This window comes from Limulus polyphemus, unplaced genomic scaffold (assembly GCF_000517525.1).
Source record: "Limulus polyphemus unplaced genomic scaffold, Limulus_polyphemus-2.1.2 Scaffold1478, whole genome shotgun sequence".
NCBI lineage: Eukaryota > Metazoa > Arthropoda > Merostomata > Xiphosura > Limulidae > Limulus > Limulus polyphemus.
In genome coordinates, this window is record NW_013667088.1 from 226740 (window position 1) to 246433 (window position 19694).

At 33.6% G+C, this 19694-nt stretch overlaps 1 protein-coding gene across 1 annotated transcript in view; it reads right to left on the bottom strand.

Annotated features, from left to right (window-relative positions):
* Nucleotides 1-19694, bottom strand: part of LOC106463772 (sorting nexin-17-like) — a 51836-nt gene that overhangs the window by 6790 nt on the left and 25352 nt on the right. The window contains exons 6-10 of the mRNA XM_013923840.2: nt 10889-10973; nt 8002-8164; nt 5469-5609; nt 4592-4654; nt 3323-3430 (exon numbers count right to left, since the gene is read on the bottom strand). Of these exons, the coding sequence (XP_013779294.1) occupies nt 3323-3430; nt 4592-4654; nt 5469-5609; nt 8002-8164; nt 10889-10973 (560 nt within the window). The remainder of the gene's footprint in view (nt 1-3322; nt 3431-4591; nt 4655-5468; nt 5610-8001; nt 8165-10888; nt 10974-19694) is intronic.

The window sequence follows — 19694 nt, forward strand, 5'->3', positions numbered from 1 at the left end:
CTAAACAATTATGTTTTCGTGTTATAATCTGTAGCCATTATAGAATGAAAATGGCACAATTTATATTTATTTCCTAATTTTTTTATGTGGTTACAATATTGGTCAAATTGACCAAACCCGTACAGAGAATTGTTACTGAAACTAACAGATAAGATATAAAGTTTATTCTGAAGAAATGTTTGATAACTATCTGGACATTATAAAGATTTTGCATGTGAAATTTGAAAATTTTCTGATGCAAAAAGTATTTTGAATCTTAAAATGAAAATTACTTTGCATGTTGGATAGGCAAAATGAGAAATAACTTGAGAGCATCCACACCCAGGGAAGAATATACTAACTGGGGAAGCTGACAGATCCATCCAGTAAAGGTAGAAGGAGAGAGGTCCCTGGAAGAAGAGGCATCTCAGAGAAGGAACAGATGAAAGTGGGGAGCCTCAAAGGGAGATGTCAGTGATAAGAAAAAAAAAAAACAGTCCAAACAAAACACAGGAGCTGATCCAAGTTTGAACAATCACAAAGGTGAGAGATAGAAGGAAGGAAAATAGGAGGGAAAGTGTGGATATCCTCAAAAGTCTAAGGAAGGGAAAACTAGTCCAGATAAAGGAGTAAATATGTATGATGGAAGAAAGTACTAGAAGCATCAATAGCATAGACCTCTGAATGACATCAGCCACATGTGAGAAGGAGGAGGAAAGAAGTCTTGAGAGAAAGGTTGTACAAAGAGCAAAAAGCCAATGGCTCGAACGAGGCATGCAAAACCACATTATGGACACAGTCAAGCAAGGGAGTTGGGAGAGGAGATTGGGGAAGAAGAAATGAGCAGAATAGAGTGGAGAGGACAGGGAAAGAAAATGCTCTGTGATACCAGGAAAGGCAAAATGTAGTGGACAACACTGCCTGATAACCAGCAATGGTGGAGACTGACAAACCATGATCAAACATCCAATGAAAATGGGCAGAAAAGTGATTCACAGGAGGATGACTAGGAAGAAAGAAGTGATGGATGGACCAATGAGGAAAGACCCACCATGTCCTTTGACAGACAGAGAGAGTAGAAGGGTGATAGGAATATGAGAAGAAGAAGGCTAAACAATTGGATAATGTGATCTAATGGGTAATAGACTGGACAAATCCTACACATGAAGATGTGAGGTTGAAGAAAGAGTGAGGGGATATTGGATATAGAAATGGAGGTCTGAACACCAAGCGAAGAAGCAGAGGAAACCAAGGCAGAGTTGGCCAAAGTAGGACATGAGAAGGAGTGTGGTGTATGGAGGTGAGAACCTGATGGAGGAGGTGAAGAGGAAAATAGGCATATAGAAAAAGGTGAGACCAATCCTGGCTGAAAGCATCACCAGCCAGAGCCCAAGGATTAGGAACAGGGACCAGAAGAAGGAAAGCTTGGAGATAAGAGAGGTGGAAAACGCATCTATGAAGGGCATGCCTAACCAAGAACAAACCCCACAAAAGACCAGAGAATGAAGTGATCACACCAAGGATAGAACATGACAAGCAAAATAACAAACCAAACACGAATGATTCCAGAAGAGTAGGTCCAATGCTTGAAAGCAAAGGGTCCTGAAGAGAGTGCCCCCTTGACAGTTGATGTAAGAAATGATTATGAGAATGTCAGTGGATCATGCCCGATTGATCCACCATTTGAGGCAGGAAATGAGAACATGCCCAATGAACAGCAACAAGTTCGAACACACTGATGTGGAGTGAATGCCAGAAGTCATGTTGTTGTCCAAAGATGTGCCTCAACCTGAAAGGGAAGCATCAGTGATGAGATGGAAAACCGGATTTGGGGGTGGAAAAAGAATGTCAAAAACAGTATTGGCACAGTCCTGCCACCATGACAATTCCTTGAGTAGAAGAGAGAGGAGGTTCACAACTGAGGACAATGGAACCCGGAAAGAAACCATTGGATACGCAAGGTCCATAGGCTATTCACAACCAAGGAGAAAGAACATTGGCTGAAGGGTTAGAAGCATGTGGTAATTCACAACATGTTGAACAAAGGCTGCAGCAATAAAGAAATGCAGAAATAAAGCCTGTGTGTGTAACATCATCACTCACACAGGACTAAATAGAAGTCACTGTCACTTGAGAATTCATGATAAAAATTAAAGCTATTGATTTGTTTGTTTGTTTGTAGTTAAGCACAAAGCTATATAATGGGCTATCTGTGATCTGCCCACCCTGAGTATCAAAACCCGGTGTTTAGCATTGTAAGTCTGCAAACATACCATTGTGCCACTGGGGGGTGAAAGCTTTAGAAACAAAACCTAAAGAAAACAAAAATCAAAGTTTCATTAATAAATGCATATCTCATCAAATTAAACTTACGTGAGAAATTTGAACATATCTGTTCAATGCAATGCTGAGTAAAATAATGAAGTTATCAAATGTGCAAGTGCATAGAGGGAGCAACTGTACATGGAGGTTGTGTCACCCTCCTGTTGGTGGAGAGCTATTGTCGCATGATAATGTCATTATGCACCAACACAGTTCACATTAAACACATGAATTTAGATTACAGTGAGCTCAAGGCTAGTGGCAAGCAATATTCATAAGCAGATGCCAGGGAAATAATATTTCAGTGTGAGTAGGTGAGTTATATCAGAATACAATTTTATATTATTTAAGTAAAAATTATTTTATGTCATCATGTGGATGAAATTTGTCAAAGTAAGATACAGAGTTACTGTTTCTATCTCAAACAATCCAAAATGAACATGTTTATACAAGTAGTATGGTGAAATAATTCATTCATCTATCTTATTTAGCATTTGTAAAACCCAAAAATAATTCAAACACTTCCTAAAGAAGCTGAATTACCCCACTTCTTTTTCTAAGTCACAGCCAAAGACACAAAATGTCTAAATATAACTTCAGTGTATCAATTCAGTTCTGTAAAATCACTAGCTGATTGAAACTGCCACCTGAAGCCTAAACAGAGTAGTTATGATTTCTTTGACCTTGCTTATAAGTGTTTCAATATGTTCACCGCTTTATATTCTGTTTTTAAGTAATGTAAATTGTTGGTGTTTTAGATCACCTTAAAAATATAAATGTTAAGATAGTTATCAGACTTAAAAGTGTCAAAGTAATACCCCAAGAGAATATAGCAGCAAGTTAAATACCCCATTTTGTAAGTTCCTCCACAATGTATTTTCAATTTACCAATAAAAAATGTCTTGAGAGTTATAGTTTACTGAGTATGATGGAATACAAGTAAACAGTGGCTGGAAATGTTTTCTTTGATGTATAAAATCAGAGCTGTCAAATATTAAAAAAACAAAACAATGAAACAAACCTGATCACTTTTAACTGTGATCCACTGGAGCTTGTCTTTGCTTAACAAGTATTCAAACGAAAGCTCAAGAAGATGTGGGCTGCTGTTCTCTTCTTGGTTGTTAGCATTCTTTAATAAAAAAAAAACACCTTATGGAAAATATAATACATTAAGCAATTTCTTTGTTAAGTTACTAATGTCACTAATTGATTTTCTTTGCTAGAAAATCAACTGAAAACATTTATTATTGCAGAAGAACCAATAAAATTAGTAATATAGAAACATTACTATTAACAAACATCAAACTTCTGGAATATTCATCATTTAGAATAGACATAAACCATTAAAAACACAATATCAATAGATATGCTGAAAAACTAGACAGATTACTTATTAATAAGATGCAATTTTTATATGTTTCAGTATCATTTTGTGAATAATTACTAATGGTGCAACTGAACTATCAAAAATAAGCAACTGTGCAATATTCAATATCAAAAGTTAATCAAAACCTACCTTTCACACTTATAAGTAAACGTGTTTCCTGGTATCTCAATAAAAGTTGAAATAGTGTGCTCACTCTCCTCCATAGTGAACAATTTTGACCATAGAAGTTAGATATAAAAACTCAGTGTGTTATCATTATCAATTAAAGCTCCTTGTATGGAGGTATTGTATTTACTTTTTTTTTTTTACTTTAACCACAATGGTCTTTTGTTTTATTTGAAATAACCAGCAAATGAAGGAACAAAAATTCACCAAAAGTACATACACATCTGTATTATTTATGCACTTAATAAAAACAAGAGTCAATTAGTATTGTCTGAGCTCTAAGCTTCAGAGTTGATGATAATTTGGACAAGTCAAATTAAATACTGTTAGATAAGCTGCTCCAATTAGTCAATATACTTGATTAATTTCATGGAAGGACATGGACTTATACAATCATCATTCCATCAATTTACAATAGCATATGGGCAGATTTTGGCACATTTTCCAAAAGATATTCACCAAAAAGAGGAATCTACATATTGCTCTTCATCAGCATTAAGTCTGAGGGCTTATTACTCTATAAATCAGGTTTTGATACTTGAAGTAGACAGAGCAGAAGTAGGCCACTGTGCAGCTTTTTGCTTAATAACGAACAAATAAAAACTTTGTCTGTGTTATTTTATAGCTAATACAAATGGAAATAATTTGGAATTGATAACAGATCATAAAACATTTGAAAGCTTACTTAACTTAGCAATTTCTTGAGTGTTAAGTACTTGAAAATTATTAGTTACTTACTGAGGTTATAATTCTCCAACATCGGATCCTGGTTATGCGAAAACTTCCTTCTTTCACTTGATTCTAACAATCCAAACAATTCTAACATTGAATATCATACATTTAACCTATGTGATCTATTATGAAAAAAAATTACAAGAAAAGTATGATAAAAACTTAATTTACATGGCTTACTCTACCTTTTGATGTCAAGATGGACAGACAATACCTTAAACCATGTGACCCAAATATCAGTTTATGTCCAACTCAAGTTTTGTGTGATGTGTAATGCTTATAATGTCACAGATTATGGATAGTATCTGTTTTTCAAACTCTGTGTTTTTAAAGTTCATGAGAATAAACAAAATCTCAGCCCAACAGTTATTTTACAATCGTTTTTCTTTTTAAAGGCCATAAGTTTAATATAAACACAAACTTATTTGTTCTTACATCATCTTATTGAAAAGTCATTTGAATCATCTTCAAACCAAGTTGTCTGTTCAACTATCTTCTTTCTTTTTAAAAACAATATTAATTACGTTACCCTGACCTATTATCTCGACAGCTATTAGATAAAAAAAAATTTTAAAACCACTCTGACCTATTTGTTCTAGAGCACAAATATTAAATGCAGTTCTGATCTACATGTTCTACCACATCTAATATTTTCAAACATTAAAAAAATAAAAAAAGAGATCATTCCATCATCATCCTAAATGTATTTTCTTCCAAATCTACCACTTCAAAGAAATTATGAGAGTTACTACCTGAACTCGTAATTTTTGAAATTCAAATTTCAAATTTTTACTCGGGATAGTTTTGCTGTGTACATTTTTTCAGGTCAAATTAAAATTACCAATAGCATAGAATACAATGAAGCTGAAACTACCAGACTTACATTGGATGCGGGTATTCTAAAGTTGATCTCTTTTCCTCCAATGCTGATGACTACTCGTGTGTTGGGCTCAGGATAATTGCAGACACAAGGTTCAAACTGAATGTATCCATAGTGTCTGAGTGTACGAACAAGTTGTAGATACTATCAATAGGAAAAAAAATTATTTATAGACAATTTTAAAAGGCCTTTCTACATTTAACTTCAGGTTCTACCAAATGCAACAAATGAACATACAAAATTTAGATATTGTCAAATTGATCAAGTAACAAGTTATTTATAAAGTTCAGTAGGAGTTGAACAAATGTGTAAAGTATCTCTATTAATTACAAGTAATGTCAAATAGAACAAACAAATAATTAAACATTACATGTGTAGAGAATTTATACTGCCAAATGAGAATAGAAACCAATGAACATTATAAAATATATCAGGTTTAGGTATAGATAAGTAAAATAAGTTGAAATGAAGTATGTACTGTTTTTACCAATTACAGGTATTGTGAGTGCCATACATTATGTGAAAAATGTATTCATCCAATACTGTGAGCATTGTTGATTGAACAAAAATAGCAGAGAAAACATTTGTTAAATATTAATACCAGTTGCAGAACAAATAATTGAACAAAGTTTATAAAGTATCCCTACCAGTTGCAGTTTCTGGTAACAGAACAAATATGATTAAACAAAATGTGTAATATTACTAACATATCAGTTTCAGGTAATCTTGAAACAAAATGTACAGTATTTCTATTGTACCAATTTTAAGCAATCATGAAACACAATGAGTAGTGTTCCTATTATGTCAGTTTCATGTCATCATGAAATAAAATGTGTAGTGTTCCTACTGTATCAGTTTCATGTCATCATGAAATAACATGTGTAGTGTTCCTACTGTATCAGTTTCATGTCATCATGAAATAAAATATGTAGTGTTCCAATTGCATCAGTTTCAGGTAATTATGAAATACAATGGTTGGTGTTCCTATTATGTCAGTTTCATGTAAATGTTACACAAAATGTGTAGTGTTCCTACTGTATCAGTTTCAGGTAATCTTGAAACAAAATGTACAGTATTTCTATTGTACCAATTTTAAGCAATCATGAAACACAATGAGTAGTGTTCCTATTATGTCAGTTTCATGTAAATGTTAAACAAAATGTGTAGTGTTCCTACTGTATCAGTTTCATGTCATCATGAAATAAAATGTGTAGTGTTACTACAGTATCAGTTTCATGTCATCATGAAATAAAATGTGTAGTGTTCCTACTGTATCAGTTTCATGTCATCATGAAATAAAATGTGTAGTGTTCCTACTGTATCAGTTTCATGTCATCATGAAATAAAATGTGTAGTGTTCCTATTATATCAGTTTCATGTCATCATGAAATAAAATGTGTAGTGTTCCTATTATATCAGTTTCATGTCATCATGAAATAAAATATGTAGTGTTCCAATTGTATCAGTGTCAGGTAATTATGAAATACAATGGTTGGTGTTCCTATTATGTCAGTTTCATGTAAATGTTAAACAAAATGTGTAGTGTTTCTACTGTATCAGTTTCATGTCATCATGAAATAAAATGTGTAGTGTTCCTACTGTATCAGTTTCATGTCATCATGAAATAAAATGTGTAGTGTTCCTATTATATCAGTTTCATGTCATCAGGAAATAAAATGTGTAGTGTTCCAATTGTATCAGTTTCATGTAAATGTTAAACAAAATGTGTAGTGTTCCTATTATGTCAGTTTTATGTAAATGTTAAACAAAATGTGTAGTGTTCCTACTGTATCAGTTTCATGTCATCATAAAATAAAATGTGTAGTGTTCCAACTGTATCAGTTTTATATCATCATGAAATAAAATGTGTAGTGTTCCTATTATATCAGTTTCATGTCATCATGAAATAAAATGTGTAGTGTTCCTACTGTATCAGTTTCATGTCATCATGAAATAAAATGTGTAGTGTTCCTACTGTATCAGTTTCATCTCATCATGAAATAAAATGTGTAGTGTTCCTATTATATCAGTTTCGTGTCATCATGAAATAAAATGTGTAGTGTTCCTATTATATCAGTTTCATGACATTATGAAATAAAATATGTAGTGTTCCAATTGTATCAGTTTCAGGTAATTATGAAATAAAATGTGTAGTGTTACTACAGTATTATTTTGAAACAAAATGTACCCAAAACCAGTGATTCATTTAAGCACCTCTAGTGCAATAAAATAAAAACACGACCCCTAACTTTACAAAGCGTGTAACATTTCTCAAAAGACTGAGAAAATAACTGTTTATCAATCATTATTATTATACAATAATTTAAACTAGTTATACAACTTTTCAGGAATATTGCAATGGCAAATATACTATGACAACAATAGTCTGACTACAAGTTATTTTTCTTTATGAATGAGAACCTCAAATATTAGTATGCAAGACTGGTATATCTCTAAAATTGAATACCCTCATTTTAGATATAACAGAAGACATTATGGTAATAACTATACCTCTACCATAATTTAAATATTTTACCTCCTGTTTGGATCCCTTTGACTGTAGAGTAGCTAGTTGTCGCTTTGTTTGTTTATTAGTTATCACCCAGCCTTGTTCCACATCACTCACTGCTTGGACATATAGCAAATTTAGGGCTATCTTGTTACTAAGAATATCTTCATCATAACTTGGTTCCCAGTAACTGAAAGCAAGAATGATTTTATATTCCATAAGATAAACAAACACAACATACCTTTACAACTATCAAATCATATTCAGCTTTGATGAACATAAAGTGTACAAAAGGATGATTTCTATTGCTTCATATTAACAACCTTGTTGGAGACAAACATCGAAATAGTTAAAACAAAGTTAAAAACAATGTTTACTTACATATAGCTTCATGTTGTAACCAGTTTCACAGGTGCAACTAAAAGTACTACCTAAATCATTGGACAAACACATCTAAAATTATTCATAGCTGTATTACCATATACTTGAAACAGTAAGTACAGCTTACATGGAAATAATTTATTTTGTGTCATTAAAAACACTAAAGTTGAAAAAAAAAAGTTCAAAAGGAAGTTTTTTTGTTTTATTTGTCATACATTTGTGTTGGGACAGTTTGTACATTAACCTGAACAAAAAATAGCAATTAAGAACATTTTAGGCACATATAACTATTAAGTGGGAGTGTAAATATTTATGATATGCCTCTGTACTAAGTTGTATCCAATCTGATAAACTTGGGAGGTCAGAATTTAGTGGTAATATAGGTGTGAAAGTGCTTATAAAAATCCCGTTTCCAATATTACCATGCTTACACTGTAACCAATAAATTCGTAGTTTCCAATATTTTATAAGGTACAATGAGGTTTCAGTTACCATACATTACACGTGTGTGTGTGTGTGTATATATATTATCATTATTTACAAATAAATATTTAAATTTCAGTTATTTTTCTTAAAACATTCAACAATAAAAAAAAAAATATTCGGAAAATGATGATCTTCTCTACTTACAATGCTTTGAAGCTCTTTTTGCACTCGTGTGTCTTTCTTGCTAACCTTCGTCATAAGCCTTGTACAAATTCACATGTTAATGTGGAAAATAAAATAATTTTTTATACTTTATATATGCATATATGAATCCCCAAAAATTATAAGTGACTATACTGATACCACGAAAATCTATTGTAATTTACCAGGCTCCTTGACTATGCTGTCTAAAAAATATAATTTTTTCTTTGAAAAAGAGCATTGATCATAATACTTCAAACTCTCCAAGAATATAAGAGCTTTTCTCTTGTAAATAAGTTAGAAAGACTAACAGAATTATGAAGAGGAAATGTAGAACTTTTGATTGGTTATAAACTTAAAGGTATAAAAAAGCAGGCATAGATAAACAAGTCTTCTCAAATGATGAAGTGGTGGGTGGAGCCAATATGGTGGATTTGATAAATATTATGATATCTCAGCAAACAGAAAAGGTAGGAGGTTCTTATTTTATATTCTACCTTGCTAATATTGGAAATTTGTGTTTACAATTTGTATGAAACTACAGACGTCGTATTGTGAGCATCATAAAATGTAATCTGATCAAACCCAGAAGATGACACACCAGTCTGACACACAAAAATCAATATTACCATTTTTTTTTATATTTAGTTTAAAATTAAAAAATTAACTTAACTAAAACTTGAATTAAAATCTACAGTTTGATACCAAGTTTATTGATAAACATTCATGAAATAGTAGTTCAATAAAAGTTTGAATGTAAGTCTGCAAATGTGATAACATATCCTCTGACCCCTAGTTACCTGTAATGATAGGGTTGAATAACACTGAAACAAATGGACTATCCAAACTGATATAATTTTTTTTATCTTTTACCATTACAATGAAAATTAATAAGGAAGGTTGTATAGATAATAAACAGTTCAGAGAGATTTGAAAATTTAAGTAACCACACTGATGGACAACAGTTATTTTAAATTTTCAGATTAATGTCAGTGGACTCTAAAACTGCAACAAAGATCATACTGTAGATCAATACTAACTATGCACTATGTATAATAAATTGAAATTTCACAACAAAATCATCTAAGTTGTGATTAGAAATAAAACATGACCTTACTGTAAGCCATTTACATATATGTTTATGAAGATATAAAGAACATGAATTATTAACATCTCCTACTTTATAAAATTTCATCAACACACTTTGATGATTGCATTTCTCAGAATTCACTTATATTATAATTTAATATTACTATTTCAATGATTTTTACATAAGGTCAAGATATGAAGGTAATAACAGGGTAGAATAACAGAATACATGTGGCTCTCTTTTCATACTTTTAAACACAAATTCACATAATACTTCAGCTAAATGTCCAAGTGTGCTTAACTGAGAGCAAGATTTAAAGTATGAAAAAATAACAGTTATATTTTTCATCTAAATTCCCTAGCTTGAAATATACTTTTTAAGAATTCTGTACCATTGATATACTTGTTTAAAAGTACTTCACAATTTTAGGTTTTTTCACGTGACCTTAACTTGAAGTGATGATTGTAAGTGAGAACTGAAACTAGACAATGCGAGGAGAACACCAGAGAAACTATTTTTTTTACTATTATCATTATTATTTTTAGTTATACCCATTTTTTTCACATTCAAGATAATATCATTACTGATATTTTTCCTATAACCAAGTTTAACTATTAGTTTAATCATTATTTTCCTTATTATTTTATAAAACTAACAACTCATATTTTAAGCTATTTTCTACATTTGTTTTTACATTACTTACTTTTTGAGTATAAGATGTGTTTTAACTAGTAAAATAATCACAATATTTGAGCAAAATAGTAGACTGGAGAAAGAACTATAAATATTAAAGTAAGACTTTGTAAACAGTGTTACCTTTTTCTAATGACAATGCAATGTGATGAGTCTGCAGCTTTCTGAGACAGAAACGGAGCTTCAAAGTTTTGCAGTCTTCGTTCCACTGAAATAATTATGAAGACAATATTTCTCTACTGGCCTATCACAAGCCATAATTTAAGGAATGAAAGCACAAAGTACATAAGTGATAGATCAGCTTTCTAAATAAAAAATCCATTTCTACTTGAACTACACCAAATGATACTCAGTGATTTAGTAAGTAGTTATAAGTAGCCCTTCACTAACACTTAAGCCACAAGCTGTTGCTAGTCCATGAGTCAATTCTTAAGCAGTTGTCAATAATTTATCAAGGGATATTTTACTGGAAAGTTATATGTAGTCCTTCAATTGATACTTATTGTATTTGTCAGTAGTGTCTATTAATTGATAACTGGTACAGTTGTTAGTCATCCAAAGTTTTATTAACACATCCGTGAGTCTGAGTAGAAATTAACATTGGATGTATATTTTCTTGATTACTGAACCTGTGTTATGAACATACTAATATTGTAGCTATCGTTGTCACTAATGCTTAAACTAATGATGTAGTGGCTATCAGTTGTCCATCAACTGACACTTAATAGTGTCATTAGTCATTCACTTGATCCTAATAAATTAGTTTTCAGTAGTCTATCAATTTACACTTAATACAGTTGTCAGTAATGATTCAGTTAATTCTAATGAAATAGTTGTCAGTAGTCCATCAATTGACATTTGATACAGTGTCAGTAATCCTTCAACCGATACTAATGAATTATTTGTTAGTAGCCTATCAATTGACACTTAATACAGTTGTTAGTCATTCAACTGATCATTATAATGTGGTAGCTATCACTGTCATTAGTGCTTCAACTAATAATTTAGTGGATGTCAGTAGTCCATCAACTGATTCTTAATGCACAAGTTAACAACTGTAAAAATACTACGTAAACATATTTTTCATTAGTAGCTATCATTAGCCTATCAACTCAAGGTTAACATAGTAGTTATCACCAGTCTATCAATTTATTTTAATCAAGAAGTTTCCAATTCAGAGATTGTTACTAAGCTATTAATTTAATTGAGATGTTGTCATTTCATTAACCATTTTCCTATTTTCAATACACAAGAATTATCAATTTCAAAACTTTAGAAGTTGTCAAGGTCCAGAGTTTGGAATAATGACTGACATTGACAAATTACTGTAAAAACCTTGGAAATTCAGATAAGAATTTTGGAAGTTAACATTTTCCAGTATTGAAATTTTTTTCTGACAGCTACTTATCTCCTCTCACATACTAGCTTTCCCTGATTTGTGCTGCTATCTATATGAAAAATTTTTTGTTCACCATTAGCCTTCAGGCTCCCATCTACATTCATGTATTTCCATGTGGTTTTGCTGTGCTGTATAATGCAAATAAGCATGCAACAACCATCTACTAACAAGAATGCAACCCTTCAAACACAACTGACTCCCTCTGTACTGAAGTGTACATTCATCACTTCTAGATTAGGCATGAAAAGATGTACTGGAAGTGGGGAGGATGGGTGGTAAGTATCTACTATAAATACATTTTCAGTGTTGGAAACGTTAACTTATTATATGATACCTTCGCTCACCTAATAGCCAGAAGCCTACATTGAAGTGGTGGAGGTGAAAAAGTTACCTAGATGAGCCCCCTTTGGAAAGTGCCATAGGGAAGCCATGGATTGTGACACTTTACATCATGAAAGTTTAAGGGCACGCTTATGGGAAACCACACCCCTTCTGTACCAGGGTATACTCTTCACCCATATAGAAGATATGTGTCACCAAGATGGGCAGAAAAAAAGCAAGTCCAGAAATAATATATGAAAACTGGACATGTTTTATAGTGTAGAGTGGCTAGCGTATGTAAGACCATACATAGCAGCTCAACTCCAGTCCAAAACTAGGCAGCATTAGGTGTGTTTCATCTGTGCTGCAGTAGGAGGAGGATCCCAACCATATCCAACTCCATGCCAAGAAGCAGAAGGGAAAAGTAACTTCTGTTCTACCATCCTAGGCAGTGCTCATGTGTGCAAACCCTGCACACATCCAACACCAGCCCAATGGTAGGATAGGGGAAAGCAAATGTGATGGTTCAACCTCAGTCCAAAACGAGGCAGCATCAGAAATTTTTTGTTCCAGTCTGCAGTAGGGGGAAGGTCCAGGGCCAATCCAACACTAGACAACCTGCGAACTGATATTTAGGCAATGATAGTATAGGGGAAAGCCAGCTGGAGAGGTGAACTGAATGTAATGAATCACCTCCAGTCTAAAACAAGGCAGCAGTAACAATTTTTCTTCCATTCCACAATAGAAGAAGGGTTCAACATCAACAGAACTCCACCATCCTACTCTCTACTGAGTGGTATGGTCAGACTCAGGAGGAAGACTCCATAGTCCACCACCCCAGCAGCTAGGAACCGGTAAGTGGCAAGGACTCCTATACTCCACTAGTCAAAGTGGGTGAAAGCATGTTGGGCAGTCCAGAGGAATGCAACAACTTAAGAGAGTGCAATGGATGATCATGAAACCCTATGTTTAAAAGCACGCTAGTCCAGGTTTATACAACTAGGACTGGAGGGATGGGCAGCAATCCTGACACTGCTTTACTGTCAATAGTCCATGAATCAGTGCGGTCTAGATTAGGCCTCGTTAACAAAGCAATACACTATAAGGAAACCTCCAGTGGTCTTATCTAACATCCCATCTCATCAGTGAGCATTTCAGACCTGAATGGCCACTTGGTGAAGACTTAAACTTAAGTATACTATGGCAGGCACCATGTGCCACTCAGCGGGATCTTGAGATTTTAGAAATGGGCCACTGTAAAAGTAAGAGATATGGAAAAAGAACTTAACCAATCAGAGCTAGTAAGGGATATGAAGAATGGTAATGAGTGGCAAACAATATCCTGATGAAGAGTCGGCCAGATGATGAACGTAATGTGTGACAAAAGTAAGAGGTGTAGTCCACATGCCAGTCTGCACGATCTCCTCCAACAGATGACAGAAGTGAGCACCAAGGTGAAAAATTGGATGATAGATCCAGAAAAGTCGACAAAAATCCCCAACCAAATAATAAGTATAAGAATTGGTAGCAGGAACTAAAAATAGAGCAGTGATGGACACATAACAGCAAAACACCCAAGTGGGACAAAGATGATCATGATGAAGAACAAGAATAAACACAAGTGATGGATGGAAAGGAGACAGGGGTGAATGTACTGTTTCCCTCCCACACCACAGACATTTTGGCAAGAAAAGCCCAGTAAGGACAAAGTACCATTTACACTGGTAAACAAGTAGGAGGAAGAATGAATGGAATGAGAAAGAAGGAATACATGTGAAGAGATTCTGAAGCATCTTGCAAGGAACTGGACAAAACCCATGCAGGAAGAAGTGTGGATACTACTGGATATGTGAGAGAGGAATGTGGATGAAATAGGAAGGACCATGAGAGAGGAAGGGAATGAGAGGACTGGAGAAGGCTCAAGAGAGGAAAACACAGTTGAACCAGCCAATACAAATTGATGAGAAGGACCAGACATGGAGTGGTTTGAATAAGGGAAAGCACCTGGGGGAGAAAACAAATAGGAGAGTTTGGCATACATATAAGGGTTGAACCAGTCTTGACTGAACATGTCCACAGCCAGAACTGTATGTTGCTGAACAGGGGAAGTTTGGCATTTAGGTGAATGGCAAAATCATCCAGAAGGATAGAGCCTAGCTTGAAGCATACTATATTTGCCAGTGTATAAGATACCTTTACTCTTAAAACAATGCCTGATTTTAACCCTTGTCTTATACATAGGTTCAAAGACAGAGTTCCAGTAAGAATTCTCAGGTTAACAGCATATTTAATCAAAACTATGTTGTTTCTTTTACTTTTGTTGAGTAAGTGCATTGACATCGTGCCACCTACTGCATTATAATAACATATTTGTAATTGTATCATTTGTCTGGATTTTTCATAAATAGAAGTTACTTATCAGTCATACTAAAATATTGCTAATATTATATCAAAAAAGTTAGTTTCCAATTTTGTATACATGTTTTTATAGTAGATCAGTATATCTTAAGGTTTAGTATTTTTTTGGTAATAGAAAAGAAGTTCAACAGTGATGAAAGCTTTGTAAGGTTGTTTATTACTTAAGTTATGCCACATTGAGCTGTCTGTAGCATTTGAAGAGCATAAAAAACCATACTTATGGTTGTATTGATTACCCCAGAGAGCAGGTTAGCACAGTTTAGAAATAACTTCTAAGAATTTCTTTACAAAAGTAACAGCCTAGACTTTCTTGACAAAAGAGGTCTTTCTATACACCAAACCTCAAAGAAATACACTTAATTTGCTCAAAATATCCAGGGCCATCTGATACATGGGACTGCCTTATACACCAGAAAATATGGTACCTACTTGAACACCTAAGAGACTGCTCCATTGGGAAAATCCTGTGAGTCTGAGAAAGATGATTGGAGACTAGGTTCAAGGTGCCCAGGATATGACAAGCATTAAGAGAAACTTGTCGTGAGTGGGCCCAAAAAAGGAGGTCTAATGTGTGAAAACAGAGAGAACGAGACTGGCTGCCCCCTTGGTGACTGATATAAGAGAAAACAGTTGAACTGTCAGAATGGATCATGATGATACACCCACAGACCATCAAAAAGAAATTATCCAAAGCTTGATGTACCATCAGCAGCTCCAAAAGATTGATACAAGGAGTTGAATAAACATCAAACCACTGGCCTGCAATCTGTTGTGAGTCAAATTATGTCCCAAATCTCTATCAGGAACACATCTGTAAATAGATATAAGTCTGGACAAGAAAGATAAGAAGGAACACCTTCTGAGGTGTTGGCTTTGTCAAGCCACCAAGCAAAGACAACATATAGGGAAAGAGGAAGGTGAATGGTAGAGTCTAAGGGATCCTGAGCAAGATTGACTGACATATATCTGCATGACCCCAAGGAATAAGGGACTCCATGAAAACCAAAGTCCCCAAAAGAGAGTGAACCTTTTGTGCAATGAGAGAAGGAGAGGTTATGGATTTGGAAACCAAGTGCTCTAGGTCCCACAAATGAAGACAAGAAAGTTGGGCCCTGCTGAGGCAGAAATTGAAAAACACACCCAAATCAATAAGGTGTGAATGGGTGTGAGATGTGACTTCTCCAGTTTGACCAGCCAGCCCAATCGTGCTGACTCCTGAAGAAGGAGAAGGGTATGGTCATGGAAGGCTTAATGAGATGAAGCTAAAAGAAGCCAGTCATCTATGTAATGATGAAACCACAGTCCTAGGTCATGAATGTGACAGTAAGCATTCGAGATGTCAACCTTGGTCATCCATAGACCTTGAACAAAAGACCATTTGAGTCTGTAAAGATGAGCAAACTGGGCCAACCATGTTCCTACCATACTTGAACCTAAGGAATAGTCACTGACGATTCTGATGTCACTGAAGGAGATCGTAAGAGTATTAACGAACAGGAGCAGAAACATGGGAAGGTGGGAAAAGGAGAGGAAAGGAATAGGAGAAGAGGAGGACTGCAAAAGCCAAGAAACCAAAGAAAAAATGGAGGGGAGTTGACATGCAGCTTTAACATGAGATTCTAACAAATCAGGGACACCCTCAAAAGCAGAATGGCAAAGAAAAGGATCCAGAAAAAGGTTTCTTAGATGTGAAGCTAGCAAATGCACTTGAGAAAGGAGTGTAGCCTTGCATAAGATGTCCTAACAACAAAGCAATCACATATGGTGACAAAGTCAAAGAGGACAAATGCGTTAATGTAGAAAATATTAGAGAACGTGTATCCACCAAAAACCCCTTAGGGCGACGATGAATAGCCTCAGGGAGTAGGTGGATAGACAAGAGATAATGAAGGAGAGTAGTAAGGGTAAGACAAAGACATGAGAATTGGTTTGGAAAAAGGCAAAGGGAGAGGAAGGATCGGATCCCCAAGCCTGAATAAGTTTCTCCAGAGTCTGAGAGTTAAGAAAAGGAAACTTAGATCTATGGTAGCCCAAAGCATGTTTGTTCACCAAACAAGGAGGAAGGCTTACTGGCATTAGCATGAACGTGATCAGCATGGACATGAATAACTGAGGAAAGGGGGGGGGGGAACAAAATAATCAGTAGCCAGATCTGAATGGAGCAAGGAAGGGAAGGATCAAAACACATAGGAGAAAGTGGCAAAAGGTAACAAACCTGAACACTATATCCAGGAAGATGAAGTAGATCAATAGCAACAGCAAAAGCAGGGGGAATAAAAATCATCGTCCTCTTGAACAGGTTCCCCAGGGAAAGGAATATCAGTCCCTAAGTCAGGAGACATACCATGCTGCATGTAAGACTCCAACTCCTGATGTACTAAGGCCAACACTTCCTCATCATAAAAAGCAGAGCCCAATGTCAGAGTAGTAATATGTCTAGCAGGATCAAAATCTTGTGGATCCATATCAGATGAAGTAGCAGTTACAGGAACTCGTGAGTTCATAATGTGGAAAAGAAAAATAATCAAAAACTTTCCACAAACTATGTAAAAACAACAGAAAATATGTTGTCAAAAAGTGAAGTATCAATCACTGGAAGAAGAAGTAAAACTTTACACGTCTGCACAAGGGAGTGCTAAATCAAGCAGTGATGACTGTACACTTCAGTATAGAAGGAGTTAGCTGTGCTAGGAGGATGTGTCACACTTCTATTGGTGGAGGGTTGTTGCATGTTACAGTACAGCAATACCACTGAATTTAGTAGTGAGTAAAAATTGTACATACAGAGAGCAACACAAATCAAAAAAAGCTTTTATATAAGAAAAGGTAAGGTACTGTATCAGAATAAGTTATAATTGGTAAATCTCCAGGTGAAAATGCTAATCAACATGTTTTAATGAAATAATTTTATTTCAGACATTTATTAAAACAAACCTAACTAGTGTTAGGCATCTTAATATTAAAACTTTACTATATAGAACAATTTAACAATCACAGATAGAAACAATCATACTATTATTCACTTAGACTAACAAAAATGAAAAATAACAAAATGTATTTTCAACTTTGTTTCAGAGGTTTCTTTCAAAATAAATGAATAATAATAATAATAGCTCATTTGTTACAATTAGATTATTTAAATTATTTTATGAGAATACTATGCTGTTTTTTAATTAATATAGTTTTTGTCAATTTCAAGATTATTCAAATGTCACAAGTCTGTTAAAAGCACTACTTGTGCCATGTTTTAAAGTCTCCAATACTTCTAAAAAATGTAAAATTTAATACATGTTTCATACTAAAATGCTGAGATCAATTTCAAGCATTTTAAAGGACTTTTTTAAGCACTCTCAGAATGTTTTTCAAGCACTTTTTGGAAGCTAAAATCAACATCAAAATCAACTAGATTCCATTGAAATTTTGTAAAATTCATATATATATTTGTTTATCATATGAATGTAGACTAAAAAGAAAAGAAAGACTATTATGCTCAACTCCACAACATATATATTGATATATTCCAGTATTATAATGTTTTCAAGTACTTTTGCAAAAAAAAGGCCCCTTTTCAAGAACTTTCAAGGATTCATATGCACCCTGTTAATAGTAATATGTAGCTTGAAAAATTGACTACACTGGAATCTTTGTAAAGGTAGTATATAATATATATTTATATATATATTGTAATAAATTACTACATTTAAGACACGTTACACACTGAATTACATTTGAAACTTCAATCACATACATCCAAGTTAGTTTAAGCCTAATATTCAAAAATTTTATAAATATAGTAAATATTTAATTATTGAAGTTATTTTATTGATAAATACAAAATTATGTAGAACTTCTACTGAAAGTAAGGTGTGTTTGAGCAGTTTTGAAACAAAACTGCGACATAAATTTCTTTACTGCTGGCTGAATCTCATAGTTAATAAGCAATTTTACACTTCTTTTGACAGGGAAAACAAAATAATGATTTCAAACACTGCAAATCCATTACCATATTCTAAACTAACCCTTCCATTACAGGCTGGGTGAAATCCACCCAGCTTGTAACCACAAAAGTATTCATAAGAGTTATTATACTATGATTTTTTATAATGTATAAACATCTTTACAAAATTCTGCAGGTTATTGGTAAACATTAGAAGATTTTCGTACACAAAATATCAGGTTTTTAAATTAAGTATTAAGATTTTTTAATTAAAGATTTTCTCATAAACCTTTTTCTTTTAGAATGTTGGCTATTCAACATGCAAAGCAATTTTGATTTTAAGATTAAAAATACTTTTATACATTAGAACATTTTATGATTTCAAATGTGAAATCTTTATAATCTCCATGTAATCAAAAAATTTTTTTTATAAAAAATTATATTTTATTTGTTATTTTCACTAGTGTACTTCTGTACAGGTTAGTATATGACAGACTTTGTAACCTCAATAAAAAATTAGGAAAAATATAAATTATGCTTTTTTCATTCTAGAACGACTACAGATTATAACACGAAAACACAAAGTTTTGGTTTAAATAGCTTAAATCTCATAACGTTATACATTTATATATATTTATCATTTTTATAATATTGACCTTCCGGCCATGCCTGGCTAACAATACAGAAGTTACAATGATGCGGCGCATGTGCACTCGTGTTGCTGTATCCAATAATATATAACTGACCTTTAGTCTTTACAAAGTGACCTAGCTTGGCTATATTTTAGTGGACTAGTATTTTGTAAAATACAGTCACATTTCAACTATTATACATTATATATATATATATATGTT